Raw genomic sequence first — 19,687 nt, 5'->3', positions numbered from 1 at the left:
AAATTGATAAAATTTTATGAATATCTTGAAAACTTTCGGTGGCTTCTTACACTCTTTCTGACAAAAGAGATTGCTCGGCATTGTGTAAAAATCAAAACTTTTCCTTCCTATTCACTATTTGTCCTTGTTTCATATATGAAAACTTTAGGATTACATTACTGAGACCTTTATCACATATTTTCTTTTCTACATTCTTCCAGGTTTCAAGGGTATCAAATTTCAAATATTTTTGCGTCTGCTGTTATAATTCATTCATAATACATTATAAGTACGCATATAGAATCAATTTATATATTTTTTAGATGGTCGATTTTTATGCCTGTGCAGCAAATGTGAAGCAATATGTATGTAAACTTATTTGCATTTCATTACGCAGTGTGTAAGAAACTCTTTGAGATGTTCTGGCTGAAACCTACGTACTCATATTATTCAGCACACAATTTTTTATTCCATAAGAACGTTTTCATCCTGCTCGTTCCCACGATCTGTACTACGCGATAATGAAGGGAAAAGCAAAATACGGGCACGAGATCATGGTAATCCTTTCACACCACTTGTACATAAGAAATCTGATGGTTCTGCGCGTAGTTTTTTTTTTCAAAAGCAATACTACGGTCTACTGAGCCCTTGTTTGCTGTGTATAGCGTTACATAATTTGCATTCACATCTGCATTTATAATAAATCCAAAAATCTGTTAACGGAATATATTTTCAGTTAGGAAGGAGTTTCACGACGAGCTCTTACATTTTTCATGCCTTGCTTTTCTTGAGCAGAACGCACTTGTGACCGATCAGAGAGGAAGAAAGTGAGCACAGGTTGGCCGAATCCGTCATATAAACAAAGATCATCAATCACGAAGAGACAACCGCAACATCCACCAGTTTCACCACTTTCACTCTCCATGCAACCTCAGCAAACGGCTGTATAACATTAAAATTTAGGGTAAGCATTTATTCAGAGCAAGGCCAGCAAAGTGCAAAGCGGAACCTGGCAAATTTTTGTTCTAGTCATTCATACTTGCGAGATTATTTAATGGATTTAAAATAGTACGATGCACCACGCACGGGGAAAGTGCTTGGTATTTATAAATACAGGTGAATCAATTCACCAGAAAATGTGGAATGGTGTTGGGGGAGGACACTGATATTTCACTTAACCAATCTCATTTACCCGCACGCTGGATGAGATAATTGGAACTCTTAAAGCCAGAAGGTCCCAATAAAACAGGAAGAGAAAGCAGAAGTGAAAACGAGTTGCTCTTGTGCAGGCAGAGATTGTTCGAGTCTCAATTCCATACACATTCTGTCTGCAGCTCCGTCAGTCAGGTTCATTAATCATGCCTCCGTCAACGCTTTCCTTGTGCATCGTCTGTCCTATGTATAATAAAGGAACGGTGTTACAGCAGCAAGTCCTCTTGCCCCTGGCTTATCATCAAGAAAATGCATGAATGAGACGCTGTATTGTACGTACGTAAGTATGAAATACTGCGTTACAAAAAATCTCAATGTGCTCTCAAAAATCCAATTTCCTCACTTCCAAGTAGTTACACTCGATACATATTAAATTTCCAGTGAAAATGAAAAGTAGGTATGCGCATATACAAAAAATGACATTGATTTAAAAATAAGTATTTATTCTCCTTCAAGTTTTTTAGTCATTCGGATTTACGAAACATCGACTACTTCTTTCTATTCCACACTTGTAGTATTTTATCAACTTGGGTGACCTCTGTCTGTGGAGGTAAATCAAGGCGTAGAGTAGAACAATCACAACAGCAAACGCAGCCAGTACTAAAAATGTAACAATCAGAATTGTCGTCCTACAACTTTCTCCCACATCTTGTTCGTCACCGACAATGCTCAATGTTCCATTATTTGCGGTGGTGGTGGTGGCAGCATTTGCTGAAATTTCTGACGAGACTTGAAACCATTCAAATGAAAAGCTATCTGGCTGATAGACATGAATTCGGCTAACTTCCTTCGTGTCAATAATTACATTTCTCCACACTGCTCGAATATGAGCTAATGGGAAAAGTTGCGTTGTGGTGGGTTCTAAAAATGTAGAGAAAAATGAGTTACAACTAAGCAATAAGAAAACTCATTATCAGAAAAAATGTGGAGATAAAAAATGAGCAACCTTGATCAAGAAATGAAATTCGCTTTCGTTGATTAGTTGTTCCACCATCACCGTGATGATGACTAAAGTCTGGAAAAGAAGTGTTGTTGTGCTCAATTCCAATTTGAAAACCTGAAGCCCATTCAGGAAGCCCGTCAAGTGTAATTGTCAAGTTTACTCGTCGAGTCGACTGCAGAGAGGAGGAGGACGACAACGGGAAGGAGTTGTTTCCCTCTGATCCTACTTCAACCATTTTAATTGTTCTTAGAATTACTCTAGCACCTGATAAGAAATGCAATAAAAGTTGAGAGTTGCTACTCGAATGGGTTGTTCAAATATTAAGCTTTCTATTTAATTCGAATTTCTTGTAAACCTGTTCCGATCAGGAGGCCTCGTACTTCATCTCTGAAACAGACGTTCGAGTCTATCTCTCCATTCCTTAGAAATTCTTCAACTCGCCAGTCCTTCTTCGTCAAGGTTGATAAATTCTCCATCTCAGCCTCGATATCAGAACAGTTCCCTCTCCGATTAGTTTCCGTTCCATTGGAGTCCAGAAACAGGGCGAACGAGTTTCTACAGAAGCATTCCATTCTCTTGGAGCGCATCAGTTTCATGCAAGCAGGAGCTTCCCAGCAAGACTCTTGATTTTTGAGGAGTGGATCATCTATGTACGAGCAAGATTTGTGTCAAGTCATGTCAATATTTCCGAGAAAATAAATAAATTGGCAGAGGAAAGAATGTTTCCATCCATCTACATGGTCTTTTGCTTACATAACTCTTGTTTCCAGGCTGAATCCGCTATATGAACCGTGATGGAAGTTTCACTCCCAAAAGCTACACATTTATAAGTTCCAAATAGTTGTTGGAATTTCGAAACTTTTATCAGTTCAAACCCAGTCGAAGGACTGAATCTGGCTGGAACTTGTTCCCATTCTATTTTCTTTGTTTTGTTGAACACCTACAGGGATTTCAAAAGTTGAAAGCTTATTTTCCCCAATGTCTTTCGTCTTTGGTGAAATCGATACAGTACATATGCACTATGTGTAAGTGCTTATTTAGTATGTGCATACATACCTCTTCGTTTAACTTGTGCAGAGTAACATATTTCCGAGAGTCGGAAGCCGGACATGAAATGACAACCGAGTTGTCAATGCTATTGATGTACTGAATGTGAGACACGGTGGTGAAAATGCGTTCCCCTGTTTTATGTACATGCATAAATTGTGTTGTGAATGGCTCGCACGTGTTTTTCATTAATCATTACCACATTATAATTTTACTGTATGCATAAATACGTACCTGGAATAAATACGCTGACATTGGTTGACTGAGAGTACGAGTTGTTTGAAAATCTTGCATTATAAAAGCGGCAAGAGTATTTGCCACTTTGAGATTCCAACAGCCCCCTCAAGACCACTCGTCCCTCAAAACTGTTATTTGGATCGTGAAGATGGTAAATTTCGTCATCCAAGTGGTCGTCAGACCTGTTGAGGCGTTGAACAACCCTTCTGTACTGCACTTCAAGGATGGGAATCTACTATGCAAACACCCATTGAAATCGAATGCAGCTGTAATAAATCAAATGAAAACTTACAGAAACTTCATTAACCAGAAATTCCCATTTAATTGGGTGCGATGCTTTGCAAATTAGCTCAACAGTCTTGATATTTCTGTTCAAATTCAATGCAGAGTTCACAATTTGAAGGTCGACGGACGAATTTGCATCGCCATTAAAGAACCTTGCTTCAATATGAGGTTTCTTCCTCCATAATGATCCCGTACTTTGAGTTTGAATTCCTTCAGGAACCAATTTATTCGTTGATTGAGGTTTTGATGCTGCATTATCCAAGGTCAAAACCATTCTGAATGCACTTAGAATTAAAATTCTATATAATTTCATTTCGGACCTAATTATGTAATCTGACTAAAATTGAAAACAAAAGATTCAGTGAGTCGGAATTATTGAGTTTTAAAGTAAAGCAGAGTATGTATACAATGGATAATTATGTACGAGTTTCAATCAACAATCACATATCGCATGCATATTTTATATATTTATACAAAAAGAAGAAACGCAGTCACCACCGCATTGAGTTGACATGAATCAATCATCACAACCACAAACCGGTGCCCACAAACCTGGATGAATTTTAGGGTCAGTCCCAAAATATTTTTTGGGAGCAGAATGAATTTTACGTCAGATGTGTCCTAATTAATTACTCTGCCAGCAAAAAGAACCGCTACGCAGTTATGAATATCTGCATGCATACAGACTTTTGTAACATTTTCCCTGCCGTCAAACTTTCCGACCTAAATTCAGACTATGTGGTTTGTGTATTAATGACACCAAAGTCATCCCATAATCATGACTCAATGCCAGACTTGCAGGAAACGTTACGTATGTGTAAATCAAAGCACCAACGGTGAAATATAAATCAATATTTTGTAACGCAAATGATATAATAACAGTTTAATTACAAAATCCTGAAACACATCTCCGCAAGTCGGCGATGTTGGTAAAGGGTTGAAAATAGCCAAAACTTTCTCAATCCAATTCGCAAGATTGCATAATATTGTTTCGACATTGCTGCAAAACTGGAGAACATGTAGCTAAGCCTTAAATAAGTCGAAAGGAGAGCCATTGCATTTTAACAACGAGCTAATACAAATTATTTATTATGTCATGCTGCTGTTGTTAAAAGTTGATGAAGATATTTCTTAATGTTTTTATAAATACCCACGAGAAATTAAGAAAAGTCAATTTTCAATTTCCAACACGTTTGTAAATTATGTTATTTGAAAATATATGCACATGAACATCAAAAACTCTATCAACATAACAATACAATAATTCAAGGGTACTGTGATACATGTCTTGTTAAATAGTTGCATAAATATTTATGTATAAGTTGCATATATTTAAATTTCTAGCAATAAATACTTATTTAAGCAGATATGTGAGGTATTTCTACATAGACATTGTAATTTGTAGATATTCAAGTAAAGCAAACATAGTTTAAGGCATTCTTAAATAAGTTGAACTGTAAAGGAAAATTACATTACGAAACATTTATAGCACGCTTCCTGTCTTTCGCTCAATTCTTGATCCCATTCGGTTAACACGATCACAAATTGCTTTGTAAGATAAAGCTGATGGCGCGTGGGTGAGTCCATCAAAAGAACAAACATTGTTAGTCTATCGGTAATACCTACGCTTCCTCAGAAAACATGCATTTCTTAAAAGGTGTAAGAAGAGACAACTTTGTCTCGGTTGGGTGGATTACACACGGATTCCATAAACTAGGACTGGGCATTTAGGGCAGCAGAATCCTTCACTTGGTTCTCGTTGTCAGAACCAGAACAATCTGAATCGGAAGAGTCGCGGTTTTCGGAACAAACACCTAAACATCTTATGGAGTCTTTCAAGGTGGGTGTTCCCATCGTCTTCCCTGAAAGTGCAGATAAAACAAACCTTGAATTAAACCATAAAAGTCAGTCAAATAAACTTGAGACGTAACAAGGACATCAGTGGCGAGACATGTAAGTACAATTAATGCTTGGTCATGTTCTCACCGGACTCGTGAACTTTTGACATATTTAATTAAACCTTCCGTATAAATTCGTCCGTCCAACACATAAATATGTAGGCACTCGTAAAATGGTTCATCAAATACACTCTACAATGCCTTATACAAATATAAGTATAAATGCATGTACATACGTACTCTCTGGTATATCGTCTGCATACCTGTACCGTTTTCTTATACATGTTTTACACTTAACAAACAACCACCTATGGACGAGATTCAATAAAATAAATTCGTATGTAAATATAACCAAATTGGAAATTTTTTTGTGATGCGGGAGAAGGAATAAATAAGAGACCGCTGTTTGAAGAAAAATCTTTGGTTTGTGAAAAGAATTGCTTGGTGGGTTGCTCCTCTTTCATGCCGTTTACGATGGCATTGCATTGCATTGTCATTGGAGGAACAACAAAACCAGGTCGAGGTCTCCCCGTTTGAAATCATGCCAGATAATAAATTCAAGTGAACGAATACCTTTCTCCGTCGTACTTTCCTTACTTACACTCTCGCAGGCTGTAGGTTCATTAAGATCGTGAGCGAGGACTAGATATCTGCTGCACTTTCCTCCTACATATAAGATTGAGCACGCTGAATAAGAAGCCGGAAACCCTTTCACTCCATCAATTGAAATGGATTGAATGACAAGTTTAAGAAGGGCTTTGATAGGCTTTTCTGAATAAAAGTTTGTACAAAATGGCACGACTCAGGTTCCAAGAGTTTGATTGATATAGTGTGAAAGCAGGGTTGAGATTTCAAATTAATATGGTTTAGCTTTTGATCTAAAAGCGTCTCATAAAGATACAGAAAGTTTCCCTTTTAGATTCAAGTGACAGAAAATATAGACGAAGAGGACGAAATAGAGCTCTTTTGACAACTCTAGAACTATTATAACAAATCACATTAATAATACGTAGCTCTGCAGAAGTGTTTGGATTAAAATTTACAAATATTCAGAGCGTTGCCAGTGCGTATCTGATGAGAATTCAGCAGTTGAACCCTTATTGGTCATATTGAGTAATTCCAACAATAAGAACAAGTTGTCGTGATCATGGCACGCGGCACTGCACGCTAAAACTAACAAAGTGCACATGATCTGGCTTTTATCACATTTCTTTCAAGTATCAAAGAAGCTCTTAGCTGCATTCCTTCTTTTTTTGCTTCCTTCCTTTGTGGCTAAAGGACAGTTTCGTCAAGGCTGTTCTAAGCAAATCCTTCACCAGATTTGGCTAAAGTTTCAAACGATGCACATGGAATAAAATTGAAAAAATGAAGTGCTGCATCAGAAGAGATTTCGAACTTGAGCCCCGTCATGAAGGTTTCTTGGAACACTTTGCATGGCATGGATTTCTAAATACCACAAGTGCTCTTTTTCATGCACGCGCAGCTTATGTAAATCTAAGCCCCTATGCATAGGCAATCTTTGAAAAACCCAACCAAGGATGAATATGACATGAATATGCATCTTTGTATCTACTTACTTTCACTGACAACTGAAGCACGCAAAATTTGGTATACTAGACAAAATGACAAAATATGACAAAGCCTGTATGAAAAAACGACAAACGAAATGATTCTTGTTGACATACATATGCTTGCTGTAGAATTAACCTGAATAAGTTGAAATCATGTAGCGTAATTGGTCTTGAAGAATAATGACCACTTTGCCGTCTTTTTATCGTCCGCACACTTAAAATTATTTTGTAGTAAGTATGTCTACCGTTCTTTGGAAGTAAGTAAATGTTATAAATAAATTAAGCAGCTTACATCTGTTCCACTCTTTTTGATGTAATTGTGTTAAAGAATTTATGCATGTATTAAAAACAAGCGAATACGTATATTTTGGGATGGATATAACTTTCTCTTTTCACATAAAATAACCAAATTTCTAGTTTAAATTGCAAAAAATTAGACTTTCACTCAGGGTTGTGTCAAGGCCTGATTAACCGCTGATTGAACCACTCACGGAGCCACTTACATAACTTATTAGCTAATCCCATACTTCACTTGACAATAATCTTTCTGTCAACGACGTGAATGAAGCGAAAAAATATTACGTCGTATCCAACCGAGACGAGAGCAAATCCTTTTGAAAAAGTTTTTGAAAATGTACAAAAAAACTCATAAGCTTGATATTAAACTCAACTTACAAACTTCGCTTGCAGGGAATTAGCACATACAACTTTGAGTTAATTTACTCCATGTAGTTATGGTCCTGCATAAAAAAAACGAGGAAAACGTGACATCCTTCTTCTTCCTCCTAACTAACTAAATATGTTCAACCAGATAATCTACTGCGCTTCCAGCTTTCAGTAGAAAAGTCCTTGGAGAGAACTCAAACAATCAGAATAAGGTCGTTGCAGGCAGGAGATGCAGATATAATGACCATATCCCCAGAAAATTGCAGGCTTGTATAATTATGAATTTTTCCTTTGTGACAAAAACAAATATTTAATTTAGTACGAATCCATATATTTAGAAAGTCCAGTTCAGTAGATTTTAACCAATCAATTTAAAATTACCACACTGCCACATTCCATAGATATCTGTATAGAAAGGAAGTAAACAATCTGAATCCTTCAACTTCATTACTTTCTCCACGCAATTAGATGGGAATGCAAACATAAATCAAATCTATCACTTTTAATCCCTATGTTTTAAAATATCATCCACTTCACAATAAAGGAAATACAATGACCAAGTAGGTGTGGGTGGAAACTAAAGAAATTGAGCATCTGGTTCGCCTGCTATCCTTCCCATATCCTTTGTATACTGCTTTTCAGGTCAATAAATCACTGGCACAAGTAGACTGCATCATGGGAGAGAAAGTTGTCTGAGAAAGATATATTGTTAGAGAAAGCTACGGTGATTCGTAGGCACAGGTTCATTTTGTGAAGGAATAATTATCATTCTCTATACTTTCATATTGTGGTGATGCACGACGGCGAAGCTGCTGAAAATGAGTGTGATATTTGAAATGAAATTGGAATACGTCGTTATATCCGAAGTCGGCTCAGTCAACTATACACTTCCTCATTTGAGATCAAAGAGACACCCGACTGGCTACGTGCTTGTCGTTTTATTCAGATATTTCGTCCCTGCATCATATCATTATCCACATGAAGGGAAATGGTTGGAATGAACTTGTTGCTTAAAAACGTACCAAATAAAGTGTCCTTGTCTCCCTATTTGGTGCAAGGGGTTAAGCCCCGGTCTCTTTTCTGAATAATGTAGAAATGTTCATTTAATATGCTAAAGGCTTTCAGCCTTCTTTTATCTCGTGAGATGAAGAGAAAGTGCCTTGAATCGTTTGGATGATTCTTACAGAAAATTAAAGTAAAAGCAATTTGAATTCTATGGACGAATGTCGCATAATTGCTGTCTAGACTTAAAAATGAAGTAAAATGTTCAAAATAAAATTGATGAAATCCAAGATTATAAATAACAATACATACTACAAAATGGGATATAAATAAATATACATACTTAAATGTATTTAAACACTGTTCGTTGGTGTTTCTCAAGATCATTGACTCCCACTCACACATTATTCACAAACGCATTCAAAATAGTTTGTATTATTCACTGTCGCCCAACTCGACCACAAAATGAAATATTCCCAAGTCACCACAACCTCTTCGTGTTTAAGTAAATGTAATTGGAACTGCAGATGACAGAAAGCAACTCAAAGTGACTCATTGCTGCAGCAGCTAAATACTACGCCATCAACTTTCTCCAACAATAACTAAAGTACAAATGAGAAACAGCAGCAACAATTACTCGACTAAAGTGGTTACATTGCTTGGAAGAAAGTTCATTGAACGGAACAAGTTCATTTAAATGGTTTTCAGTGTGTAGAAAACTAACCGTAAGTACATAAGCTACCTACAAACCCACCACAACTCATGTCACTAACTCAAGTGAGTTCGATCTAATGTCAGTGTCACAACTCAAACTGTAATAACACGAAAAATGCATTTCTAAAGCCACCACAATCCTCGGTAGAAGGCACAAGGTCTTAAGGAATTGAAACATCTACAGCTCCCAAACGGTGGCGATGTACTCTAAAGTCGTCGTAGCTGCTTTTCGTGACTTACTACAAGGCCAACAACTTATAAATATTTCCACCAGGACATTCTCCTTCCCTCCAAATATTTCTTAGGAATCAACACAGTACATATGTGAATTCATGAATATACTTATATACCAGCGAATTTATACATTATCATATTCGTCACCACAAATCGTCAAACTTTTGTACTCCGACGCTCAGATCTGAGGCACTTGCATACATAACAAGCCTATGTTATGGTAGAATTCTAGAAGTTGTACTCAAAACCGTTCGTAAAAAATTTTTCAGCCAAAAAATAAAACAACAGCAACCGACCATTATCTACATACAAAAGTTATTGATACCTATTGATATACTACTCGCAGTTGTTGGTTTCATATGAAGCTATGTCCAATGTCCATGTCGCTAAATATGTATGGTTTTAGTTTTGTTCGAACTTTTCGCACCAATGCAGTGTAGCTACATCAGCCACAAAAAAAGAGAAAGCACTTTTCCAACTTGCTACGGCGGCTGAGTAATGACTGCCCATCGGAGTGCATTTCAATCAGAGAATTCCATACCATATATTGTTGCCCAATATTATATCTTGCTTTTTCCATCTTTATAACCAAAAAAAAGTCCCACTTAGGAGTGGGATCCTTAAGGTAAACAGTTTATATTTAGAAGGAGCGTGAACTTAAAGAAAGTGAAGAGAGATTGCTGCTGCACATATAAATACTTGAAGAAAGTGCAACTTGTTCTGATGGTGGTGACACGGATGGTGGTGACACGGTGATAAGATGGATGAATTCAACATAGCCGACTAAACTAAACCAAAGTTTGCTTCATTTTCACACAAAACAATTTTCTTCCCACAAACCATCGCCAAAACATTTCCCCTTTCTATAAATGTATTTCGCTGGATGACAAATGATGATGCTCACTCACCCATAATTTTGGCCGCGACATTAACTCGGACAAATCGGTCGGCCACTGAAGTACTTCGAATGCAGAACGTATCTTCCAAAACATGACGGTCTTTAGTCGAAGGGACAATGACATTCATATGCACTTGGAGCCCAGCTGCACTCCATTCCATTTCTACAACTTGACACAGCTCTCCGTTTCTGAACAGCTCCAAATTATCGGGAAGCTTGATCTTTTGAATAGAAGATGTTGTCGTGAATGATGATATGTTAGGTTGCTTTGAATCCCCACGAGACTCGCCATTTGCGCCTATGTCAACCTGTGTGGTGGTTTCTTCTTCGATTTTCATTTGTCGCTGAGACGAAGAATTTTTAGGTGGTTGAGATGTCGTAACCATTACCAGGTAGCCTTCAACCAAGGGGTTTAAAATCGCAAACTTCACGTCGTACTTGTGTTCCTCTTGCAGAAAACCCAAATATACTCCAATCGTTTTGCTGAGTTCTTCTCCAGTCACCTGTACTTGAATTGGATTAGCTTCTTGTAGCTGTGGAATGTACCCGTCCTCGTCGAAGTGAACTCGAGAGTCTGAAATGAATTTTTAGTGTCAGAATGATGTTACTACTCACAAAATATGTACCTTAACCTTATAATACAATATACAATACCTTACAATAGGTTCAGAAGTGAAGGTATGCAAGTAAATAAATAAGTAAGCGAAAAGTTAGTTATTTTGCAGACAAGCCTGCATTTGTTAGTTTCCAAGCGCAAATGTATTGTCCGAGAATATACACGGAAGACATAGAAGGCATAGGGTTTTACGGTAGTAGGTATTTATTATATAAAGTGAAAGACGCTTCTCGTAGATATCCGAGGTGTAATGACAATGGTGCAATTTAGTTGACGGAGATGCAGACGTCTGAGTGGAGAGAGCTGAGAGATTTTTATCTGCTCGGATTGACTAGTGCAAATACGCAAAAAATACAAAAGTGCTGTTAGATCACTGAAAATAGGTCAATTTCTAATGTCAAAACAAATACTTCCTGTACTACTTTACTTGGTTTTTTTTTTTTTTCAAAAAGCGTTCAACAAATACCCCCAAAAATTATTCACGCATCACTATATCCACATAAATTAATCAAGGACACTCAGAAATTATACGATTACGTCAAACCTGCGAAATAAATAATTTAGTTACAATTCTGTGCTGCAGAAATAACACGAATTTCTAGTAAGCCCTTTGTGGAATATTTTCATCTTGATTTGGTTTGTTCATCAACAACTGTGTTCTATCGTGCCCGGACAGAGTTGTCACAAAACAAACAAGTTAATCTTGGAAAATACCCACAATAGAGGCAAATATTATGTAAATATGTTCAAGTTCGTTCCATGGTGGTCTTATTCTCTATTTCAATCCATTTCCGAAAACCGAAACCAATCTTATTTCGGGATTATTTTGTTTTGGTTTCCTGCGAAAGTATCCAACAATTTCTTGCGAATCAGGAAAACATTGAGTCGTAATATATTACTTTACAATTTGTCACTAATTCTTCCGAACATGCGCCATTTTCTTCCCTTGTGTGCAGTGTAGTTTATGTAAATACATACATTGTGCGCTGAAAATAAAATAACGCCAACGCCACGTCCTTCGATATATGCAGATGTATAGATGTATCACATGCTGATCCCTGTGCACACAGTCAACTAACCTAATTTCAAACTAATCCTGTTATAATTCTTTCAAACATTCACAAAGCAAATAATTGAATTAGTGAATTGAATGCAATCTGGGACAATCTCAAAACACCTTCTTCAACAAACTCTACCACCACCCAACTTTATTCTGTATTGCCCAATTCAATTCAGTCAAAATCTTGATTAAACAGGTATACAACGACAACAACAACTCCTTTAGTAAGCATTGCCCCCAGATTGAGATAGGCCCAACGATTGCAAGAGATCAAAATTTTGAAAAGTGGAGAAAGTTATACTGCATAGCTTTCTCGCTCCACTATAAAATCGTGAAATGAAGATCCACCCAGGAGAGCCACTTTTGTCCAAAAACTTGTCAAGTGTTGAGATCTCTGCGAAGTTACAGTTATGCAAGGCATACTTTGTGTTTAAACGGAGGAGGAGAGAAAGCAAAATCCTTAAAGCTGCCCCCAATCCTACCATCGCCAGGGTTGAAGGTCTCGCAAACAATCGGACCAGACAATAGAGAGACCTACAAATTGACAACTCTTTTGACAGCAGGTCACGCAACGATGGTGGCACAATACAGGTTTCATAAACCATAGTCCACGTGCTAAAATTAATTAAGGTTCGTAATCAAAAGTTATAGTTTGCAAAGTTTGCTGGTTTATTGATTCGAGGAATGTTAGTATTCGGGCTGGCTAAACATTTGACTAAAGTAATGAATAGCTTGAGAACAAAAACTTTCTCAAATGTGCTGAGAAAACTGATAACTGCAGTCATACAGCAGACGAGTGATAAAGCTTTATACAGTAGATACACACATTATGTACGTACATTATCTTTCCTCGTGATTTTAAGCAGCATTTTTTCTTGGCTGCCGAACAGTACAAAAGGTTTTATTGTTGAGCACTTTTGACTTTCAAATGCCATTAGTGTTTGTAATGTAATGCGCGACAACTGGATACAAATTGAATTACAATGAGAATTGTTACGAAGAAAGGAGAAAAAGGAGTCCAAATTGAATTTTTTCGAATATTTCATTCCTACCTTGTCTAAATTCCTTTGAGAATAAAATAGTTTCACGGAAAAATACTTTTATAAATTTTTGAAGTCTTTCAACCCTTTTAAAATTCACAATACTGATCCTACATAAACATAAGAGCAAAGTGTGTCTTCCACAAGTTCAATGAATACTTCTAGTATTGTACAAATGCACATATTTATGTACCAACTACAAATATATAAAAAACTAATTTTTATTCCACTGTATCCCACACATGCCTACTTTGCCTGTTAGCGATGATATGAAAGATATATTTAATAATTGTCAAGTTGAGATAGAAATAAATAGTCATGAATCCAATGGGTGAAACTTGTTCACAATAATTAATAATAGATATTGCTCGTGATAAAGCATTAAAATTATATGTATTGCACCCTCATGCCTTAAACCATATTGTTAAAACCACTATTACTATAATGCTAAATTGAAAATAAGAAACCCATTTTTCAGTAGAAACAAGCAGGCAACCTGAAAACCAGAACTGCTAACTGTTTGAGTTCAGTTTTACCACACGGAAATTTTACGTAATAAAACGAAACCAAAAATAAAACAAGCAGACGCTAGTTGCGAATTGCGATACCATAAATACCGTAAGTGTAGATGTCCATTTATTTACGATACGACCCTCGACTTCACCACTGCAATGCTATTAGTAATGAGAGTGATGACGTCGAGGATCGTATGAGGATCGTATCATAAAAAACAGGAGTAAGTAATCAATGATGTATAAAGAAGTAAATTATTTTGTTGGACTTTCTCTAAAAAGTACTGGCGAACATTTCTTGCTTGATCATTTGAAAATACGGAAATACACAATTTCATGTGTTGTATTTACCAAAGTTTTTCTAACTGCAGAAACAGATACAGATACAGATAGAAAGTGTTGCAAAAACATTCTACAGCTCAACGAGAACTTTATGGGGAAATCAATCATTATTATGAATCAACAAGTTGCATGCAATGCAATCACAAGAAAAATAAAAATATGTGTGGATTTCTACTGTAAAAATTCTACATGGGATACGGGATCATTTGAAATCATATTTATCTGTATAGTTTCACATCAGTGACCATACGTTAATGAAATATAGTTGTAAATAATTGAATAATTTATTTCTAACGAAAGAACTGCAACAAGCAAATCGATTGCCTTATCCGATACAACGATTCAAAGTATCTGCTGAAACTTTCTGCATAGATGCAACACTCTAATCTAACAAAATCTAAGGAAATCTTCCAGATTTATGACGAGCACAACGTAAGAAGCATCAATGTTGCATGGAGGAAAATGGATTACCGTACGTGAGCGTAAATCAACAAAACTTTTTTAAAAGAGTGATGAAATATGATAGTTTTTTCTTACTTCTCGCAGCTCTTCGGGTTATATGATCCTGCGGCGTCAAAGCTGATTTTGCCCTGGTTGAGACGGGAGACCCAGATTCCATCGATGCCATTTTTTGTCCCTCTTTTGTCAGCAATGGGTAAAAAGTTTGCAAGGAAAAACTTTACTTTTCTCCCTGTGGTCAGTGGAGTCGGCAGTGAGATGGAATTTTGGACACGGTGGGGAAACAAAGGATTTTTATCAAAATCAGTGTCAACCTGTCCACGGAAATGTCAAATTACTCCAATTGCTAAGTGAAGATAGTATGTGATGGGACGGAAGTTTTTTTTTGCAATCTTACTTGGCTAACAATGCAAGTCTTTTACGTGTACAACTCAGATCTGGTTGGGACCAATTTTATTTTGTTCACCACAAAAAATAAGCATACCCGTAGTTTTTCATTTTTCATAATGCGCTAATTTGAGCGCGGGGCGCGAATTTTAAAACATTTTTCAGCCAAAACCTCGGTTTTTAAAAATTCTGTAAATTTTCGAATTTCAGTCCGAATCCAAAAATTCGAAACCATGTCTCTTCAGAATGACTTACCTGACTTATGAAAAACCCAATTGTCTCAAAATTTGATTTTCAAAATTTTTTGCCAGTTTTTGAAATTCATTAAAATTATAAACTCCTTCAAATTTTTAATTTTTCAAAAAATAATGCGTTTGGATTTTTCATAAGTCAAGTAAGTCATTGTGAAGATACATGTTCTCGAATTTTTGGATTTGGGCTGAAATTCGAAAATTTACAGAATTTTTAAAAACCGAGGTTTTGGCTGAAAAATGTTTTAAAATTCGCGCTCCGCGCTCAAATTAGCGCATTATGAAAAATGAAAGAATACGGGTATCCTTATTTTTTGTGGTGAACAAAATAAAATTGGTCCCAACCAGATCTGAGTTGTACACGTAAAAGACTTGCATTGTAAGTTGAAAGCTCGTATGGCGTACGTCGTCTCTGCGTAATATGGCGTATTTTTCGACTGACAAGCCAATTAATCCGCGTGTAAACTATCCCGATTTCGGTTCCTGGTTACTTCAGACCTTCATAGATCTGATTTCTTCTTAAATTCAGCCTTGAGATTATTCCTGAAAAATAATAACAACAGTGTGCATGCTTTAAAAGTTTGGCTTATCACGTGCATTGTGCAGTTTAAAAAAATACATGTACATGTTTGCAGTGATAAAATTAGTTTGCCTGTTTTTCATCAAGCCTCCTAATCCTACAGATTCATTCAGAACATAGAACCACAAACAAATCCTTTATTAAAACCCGGTTTTTGCGTCGTAAGAAAAAAACTGTAAATCCAAACGCACTCCTATAAATTCGAATTACAAGATACACGACCCTCACTATTCCGCAAGTTTCTAATTTTCTTTTATTTATACCAAACATTAATTAATCAAATGAAACCCCTTAAAATTATATAATGTCCCTTAATCTAATTCTTGGTGTAACTTTTGTTGAAAACTTTCACACCTATGTAACGACTTACACAGAATTAAGATTTTTGTCGGCTTCATGTAAAAATAAACGAGCATTTTATATAAACTTCGTGATCACTATTTCGTAAGAAAATAAGCCCTGACTCGGGCTAAAAAGCTGGAAAACAAATCTATCCAATAATATTGTGTGAGCTTCTGATATCAGCTCTCAGCCTGCATTAGCTTCAGTTTAATATATAAACTTCCCCAAAATTATGATAAACAACGCAGTGGCAAAATTTTCTCGTTCACCACCAAAAAAAACTTACCCTCGTTGCATAACCAAGCCTTAATGACTTCTATATTTAGTGTTTTTTTTACAGTTCACCATTTTGCGATTTACTTAATGAGAGGGTAGAATAAACATGAGAATGTCAAATTCATTATGAGAATATTTTATATCCTTCAAACTGGTGGTTTCTTTCCAGAGATGCGAACGATTAGCATTTTTCCGGATTTATCCAAATCCAAATATTAATTTGTCTGGCACCATTATTCACCGGTTCTCTAATAATGAGTAAATTAATGCACAGAACAATTTAAATTTATCCATATTAGTGACGAGTATGCTTAATTGTACCATTTTGGGGTTTGCAGGAATATTTTGCGTACTGTAAACGGTTTTATAGTCGAGTATTTATATTACTAAATATCCCAAAAATAGAAAATTAATTTGCCAAATGACACTCAGCATTTCATAGCTTACAATGGAGGCGCAAACCATGTTCAGCCCAGATAATTTTTTGACCTTATTAGTTTGAAAGAGCAAGTCTTTACAAACAACATTTGGTTCGGCACTTGGGCAGATGCGCAAATTTCAGCACGTTATGGGCGCCGCAAGTTCGCAAAAACGCACGATTTTTTGGGGCAATGCCCAGCTCGAGCTCAACTTCGTGCGTTTTTGCGAACTTGCGGCGCCCGTAACGTGCTGAAATTTGCGCATCTGACCAAGTGCCGAACCAAATGTTGTTTGTAAGGACTTGCTCTTTCAAACTAATAAGGTCAAAAAATTATCTGGGCTGAACATGGTTTGCGCCTCCATTGTTAGTATTATCGGACATTATTTGCATATAACATTTAATTTTGCTAAAGTAATAAGTCTACACCTTACAGCCCAGTTTAAAATTAACAAATGAATAAAATGAAAACATATGCACTCGGGATTTCCTGAATCTAACTGCGATTAAGTTTTGTGCATTTAGAAAATCTGCAAGTTGCACTCATATGTACATATGCAGATTTGTAGATACATACATTGTAGTTAACTACAATTAAAACTAAACACCACCACTTGCAAGCCAAAACCCAGGAAGTGTAAGCGGTCTCTGGTCGAGTGATTACTTACCAAGTTAAATATGCATAGTTTGACCATGCAGTTTGTTACTTGATTATTTTCGAAACTAATCAGCCAAATGTTTTTCACTACAGAACCAACACCTAAATACGATAGAAATATTTCATTTATGTTCAATTCAACCATTGCACTACACCCTAATATTCTCTTTGTGCTAAATGTTAAACCACAATTTTATTTGTCACCCACAATAATTATTGGCACTGACAAATAAAACTGTCTCATTAATGAGACAGTCGTGTCATACAAAATTTGCTCAGCTCAACAGCGTGAGTAAACAATGGAGAAGTACGAATATAAATAAAACGTAATTATCCTTCACTTCTGATGTTTGGTAGGTCTTGGTACCTCTGTTGATGGATTTGGTGAGATGCAAATAACGAGATAAGAATGGAATGGGTTTGACGTAAACTTTTTGCACAGATAATTTTTTGTCGTATTACGACTGAAATATCAGTTCCATTACACACGAAAAGAAGTTCGCTTAATAATGATACCTACGTGTGTAAGTATTTAAGTATGGCTGCTTCTGAGCGTGGTGCGTTGGTTATATAACTAATTATGCTAAATTAAGGATAAGCTATTTAAATAGCCAAACTCGCAAGTTTTGTAGTTAAATAATAGTTGCACGGGACGGGAGACTACAATTGTTTCCAACTAGGAAGAAGGTCGTAATGTAATTCATAGCACGGACAACGGAAGTCAATTAAAGTTGAACCCCAAGTTGCGACTCTTACGTACTGACTAGACTATAAATAACTAAATATATAGTAGATATGTGTAGCTGATTCGGCGTTGGAATTTTTAATTTCCTTCAAACCCTTCCCTATTCAATTAGTTAGAGGTGTAGTTCATTCATTATGCATAGCTTTAGAGTTTGCGTCATCATATTTTCAGTAATCTCTTATTAAACAGCCGGTCTACATATTTACATATTTAATGCGTTGAGTTTGAGACATTTAAACGAATCCTTTACGAGGACTGTAAAGTACCGCAAATACATATCAAAAACTATTGATTTTCAAGCAGGTTAAGTTTACATATTACAGGCTTATTTCGGACGTCAGAATTGATTTAATAATTGATTATCTAAGGAAATGGTATACTAGTTAGTAGGTAGATATTTATTAGACCACAAGCCACAAGTCACAGCCAAAGAGCTTAATACAGTATCTCAAAGTAATATTACACATATAATCAATAAGTATGAAATGTCAACGTACTGGGAGTTTGTACTGCATTACATGGTCGTAATGAAATACAATATTAGAAAATATTTAAATATGCAGATTTTTGTATGCGTAATATGCAACTCCACCAAACTCTAGTCTCATGCATTCCTGAATTTTTACTCTTTTCACAGGAACTTTTACGGTTTATTTATTCGCCACTTTAATTAAATTTCATTTGTAGACAGTAAAGCTATGCACTTTTGCATGTATCACTGGGTGAATCTGAATGAATCCAAGCTTTGTAAATGAAACGGAGAAAGATCAGAAAAGTGGGTGGATAATCGGAATTTGTGCTATTTACTTTCTTTAGATTTGTTTTGATTTGAAACAGCTCACAACTGAGGATAATTACGTTATGCAAGTCGAACTCCAAGCTGTCTCACCGTGGGCCACCAGCTAAAAAGATTTTACTTTAGTTTTAATTACCTTTTTGGATCGGATTCTTTCTTCGTCTTTGATACTTTTCAGGCGTCGATGGAACTCTTTACTTACACTGCAACATTATATAATTGCAAAAATGTGTGGGTTTCACTGCCCAAGACATAAACCGCCCTCGAAATCAAAACAAGTCGCATTTTCCCTACTGGTCGTCCTATGATCATTGTGCCGACATGTGGCTCTTTGTATATTCTGGCCATGTCATATCGTAGGAAAAGAAATGCAAATACTTATCAAGAACACTGCAAACTACCGTCTTAATCCATGCTACATGATGCTCGTCGTGAGTGAAAGCAAGCTAATGAAAAGAGACCCAGTCCGTTAATCTGAGACTACCCCAGCACACGGCCAAAGTCAAATCTGCATGCACT

At 36.3% G+C, this 19,687-nt stretch overlaps 1 protein-coding gene across 14 annotated transcripts; it reads right to left on the bottom strand.

Moving 5' to 3' along the window:
• Positions 1 to 1,613: 1,613 nt before the first annotated feature.
• LOC110845880 lies at positions 1,614 to 19,633 on the bottom strand. Of its 14 annotated transcripts, none has more exons than XM_035850572.1 (12): positions 19,305 to 19,534; positions 15,699 to 15,896; positions 15,113 to 15,116; positions 14,794 to 15,029; positions 10,697 to 11,260; positions 3,711 to 5,565; positions 3,416 to 3,650; positions 3,191 to 3,315; positions 2,888 to 3,074; positions 2,490 to 2,780; positions 2,138 to 2,398; positions 1,614 to 2,052 (listed from the first exon to the last, which is right to left on the bottom strand). In XM_035850572.1, the coding sequence occupies exons 6-12, from the start codon at positions 4,014 to 4,016 to the stop codon at positions 1,652 to 1,654; spliced, it is 1,806 nt and encodes a 601-aa protein (XP_035706465.1). In that variant the 5' UTR covers positions 4,017 to 5,565; positions 10,697 to 11,260; positions 14,794 to 15,029; positions 15,113 to 15,116; positions 15,699 to 15,896; positions 19,305 to 19,534; the 3' UTR covers positions 1,614 to 1,651. The 14 variants fall into 14 exon arrangements, with proteins under 14 accessions (XP_035706465.1, XP_035706460.1, XP_035706462.1 ...); XM_035850567.1 differs by lacking the exons at positions 15,113 to 15,116; positions 19,305 to 19,534 and adding exons at positions 17,638 to 17,729; positions 17,995 to 18,469 and having other exon boundaries at positions 15,759 to 15,896; XM_035850569.1 differs by lacking the exons at positions 15,113 to 15,116; positions 19,305 to 19,534 and adding exons at positions 16,562 to 16,799; positions 16,873 to 16,999 and having other exon boundaries at positions 15,759 to 15,896.
• Between the last annotated feature and the right edge of the window lie 54 nt (positions 19,634 to 19,687).

The sequence above is a fragment of the Folsomia candida genome, unplaced genomic scaffold (genome assembly GCF_002217175.1).
Source record: "Folsomia candida strain VU population unplaced genomic scaffold, ASM221717v1 Fcan01_Sc003, whole genome shotgun sequence".
In the NCBI taxonomy this organism is placed as follows: domain Eukaryota; kingdom Metazoa; phylum Arthropoda; class Collembola; order Entomobryomorpha; family Isotomidae; genus Folsomia; species Folsomia candida.
This window is presented reverse-complemented; position numbering and strand designations above follow the sequence as displayed.

What these genes read in the sequence shown, in the direction of transcription:
- LOC110845880 (XM_022093578.2), bottom strand. Translation starts at nt 4,016, where the DNA reads ATGAAATTATATAGAATTTTAATTCTAAGTGCATTCAGAATGGTTTTG. An exon ending in AGGCCTCCTGATCGGAACAG is followed by an intron (nt 2,399 to 2,489) that starts GTTTACAAGAAA and finishes ATTTCTTATCAG; the next exon opens with GTGCTAGAGTAATTCTAAGA. An exon ending in AATTTCATTTCTTGATCAAG is followed by an intron (nt 2,053 to 2,137) that starts GTTGCTCATTTT and finishes CTACATTTTTAG; the next exon opens with AACCCACCACAACGCAACTT.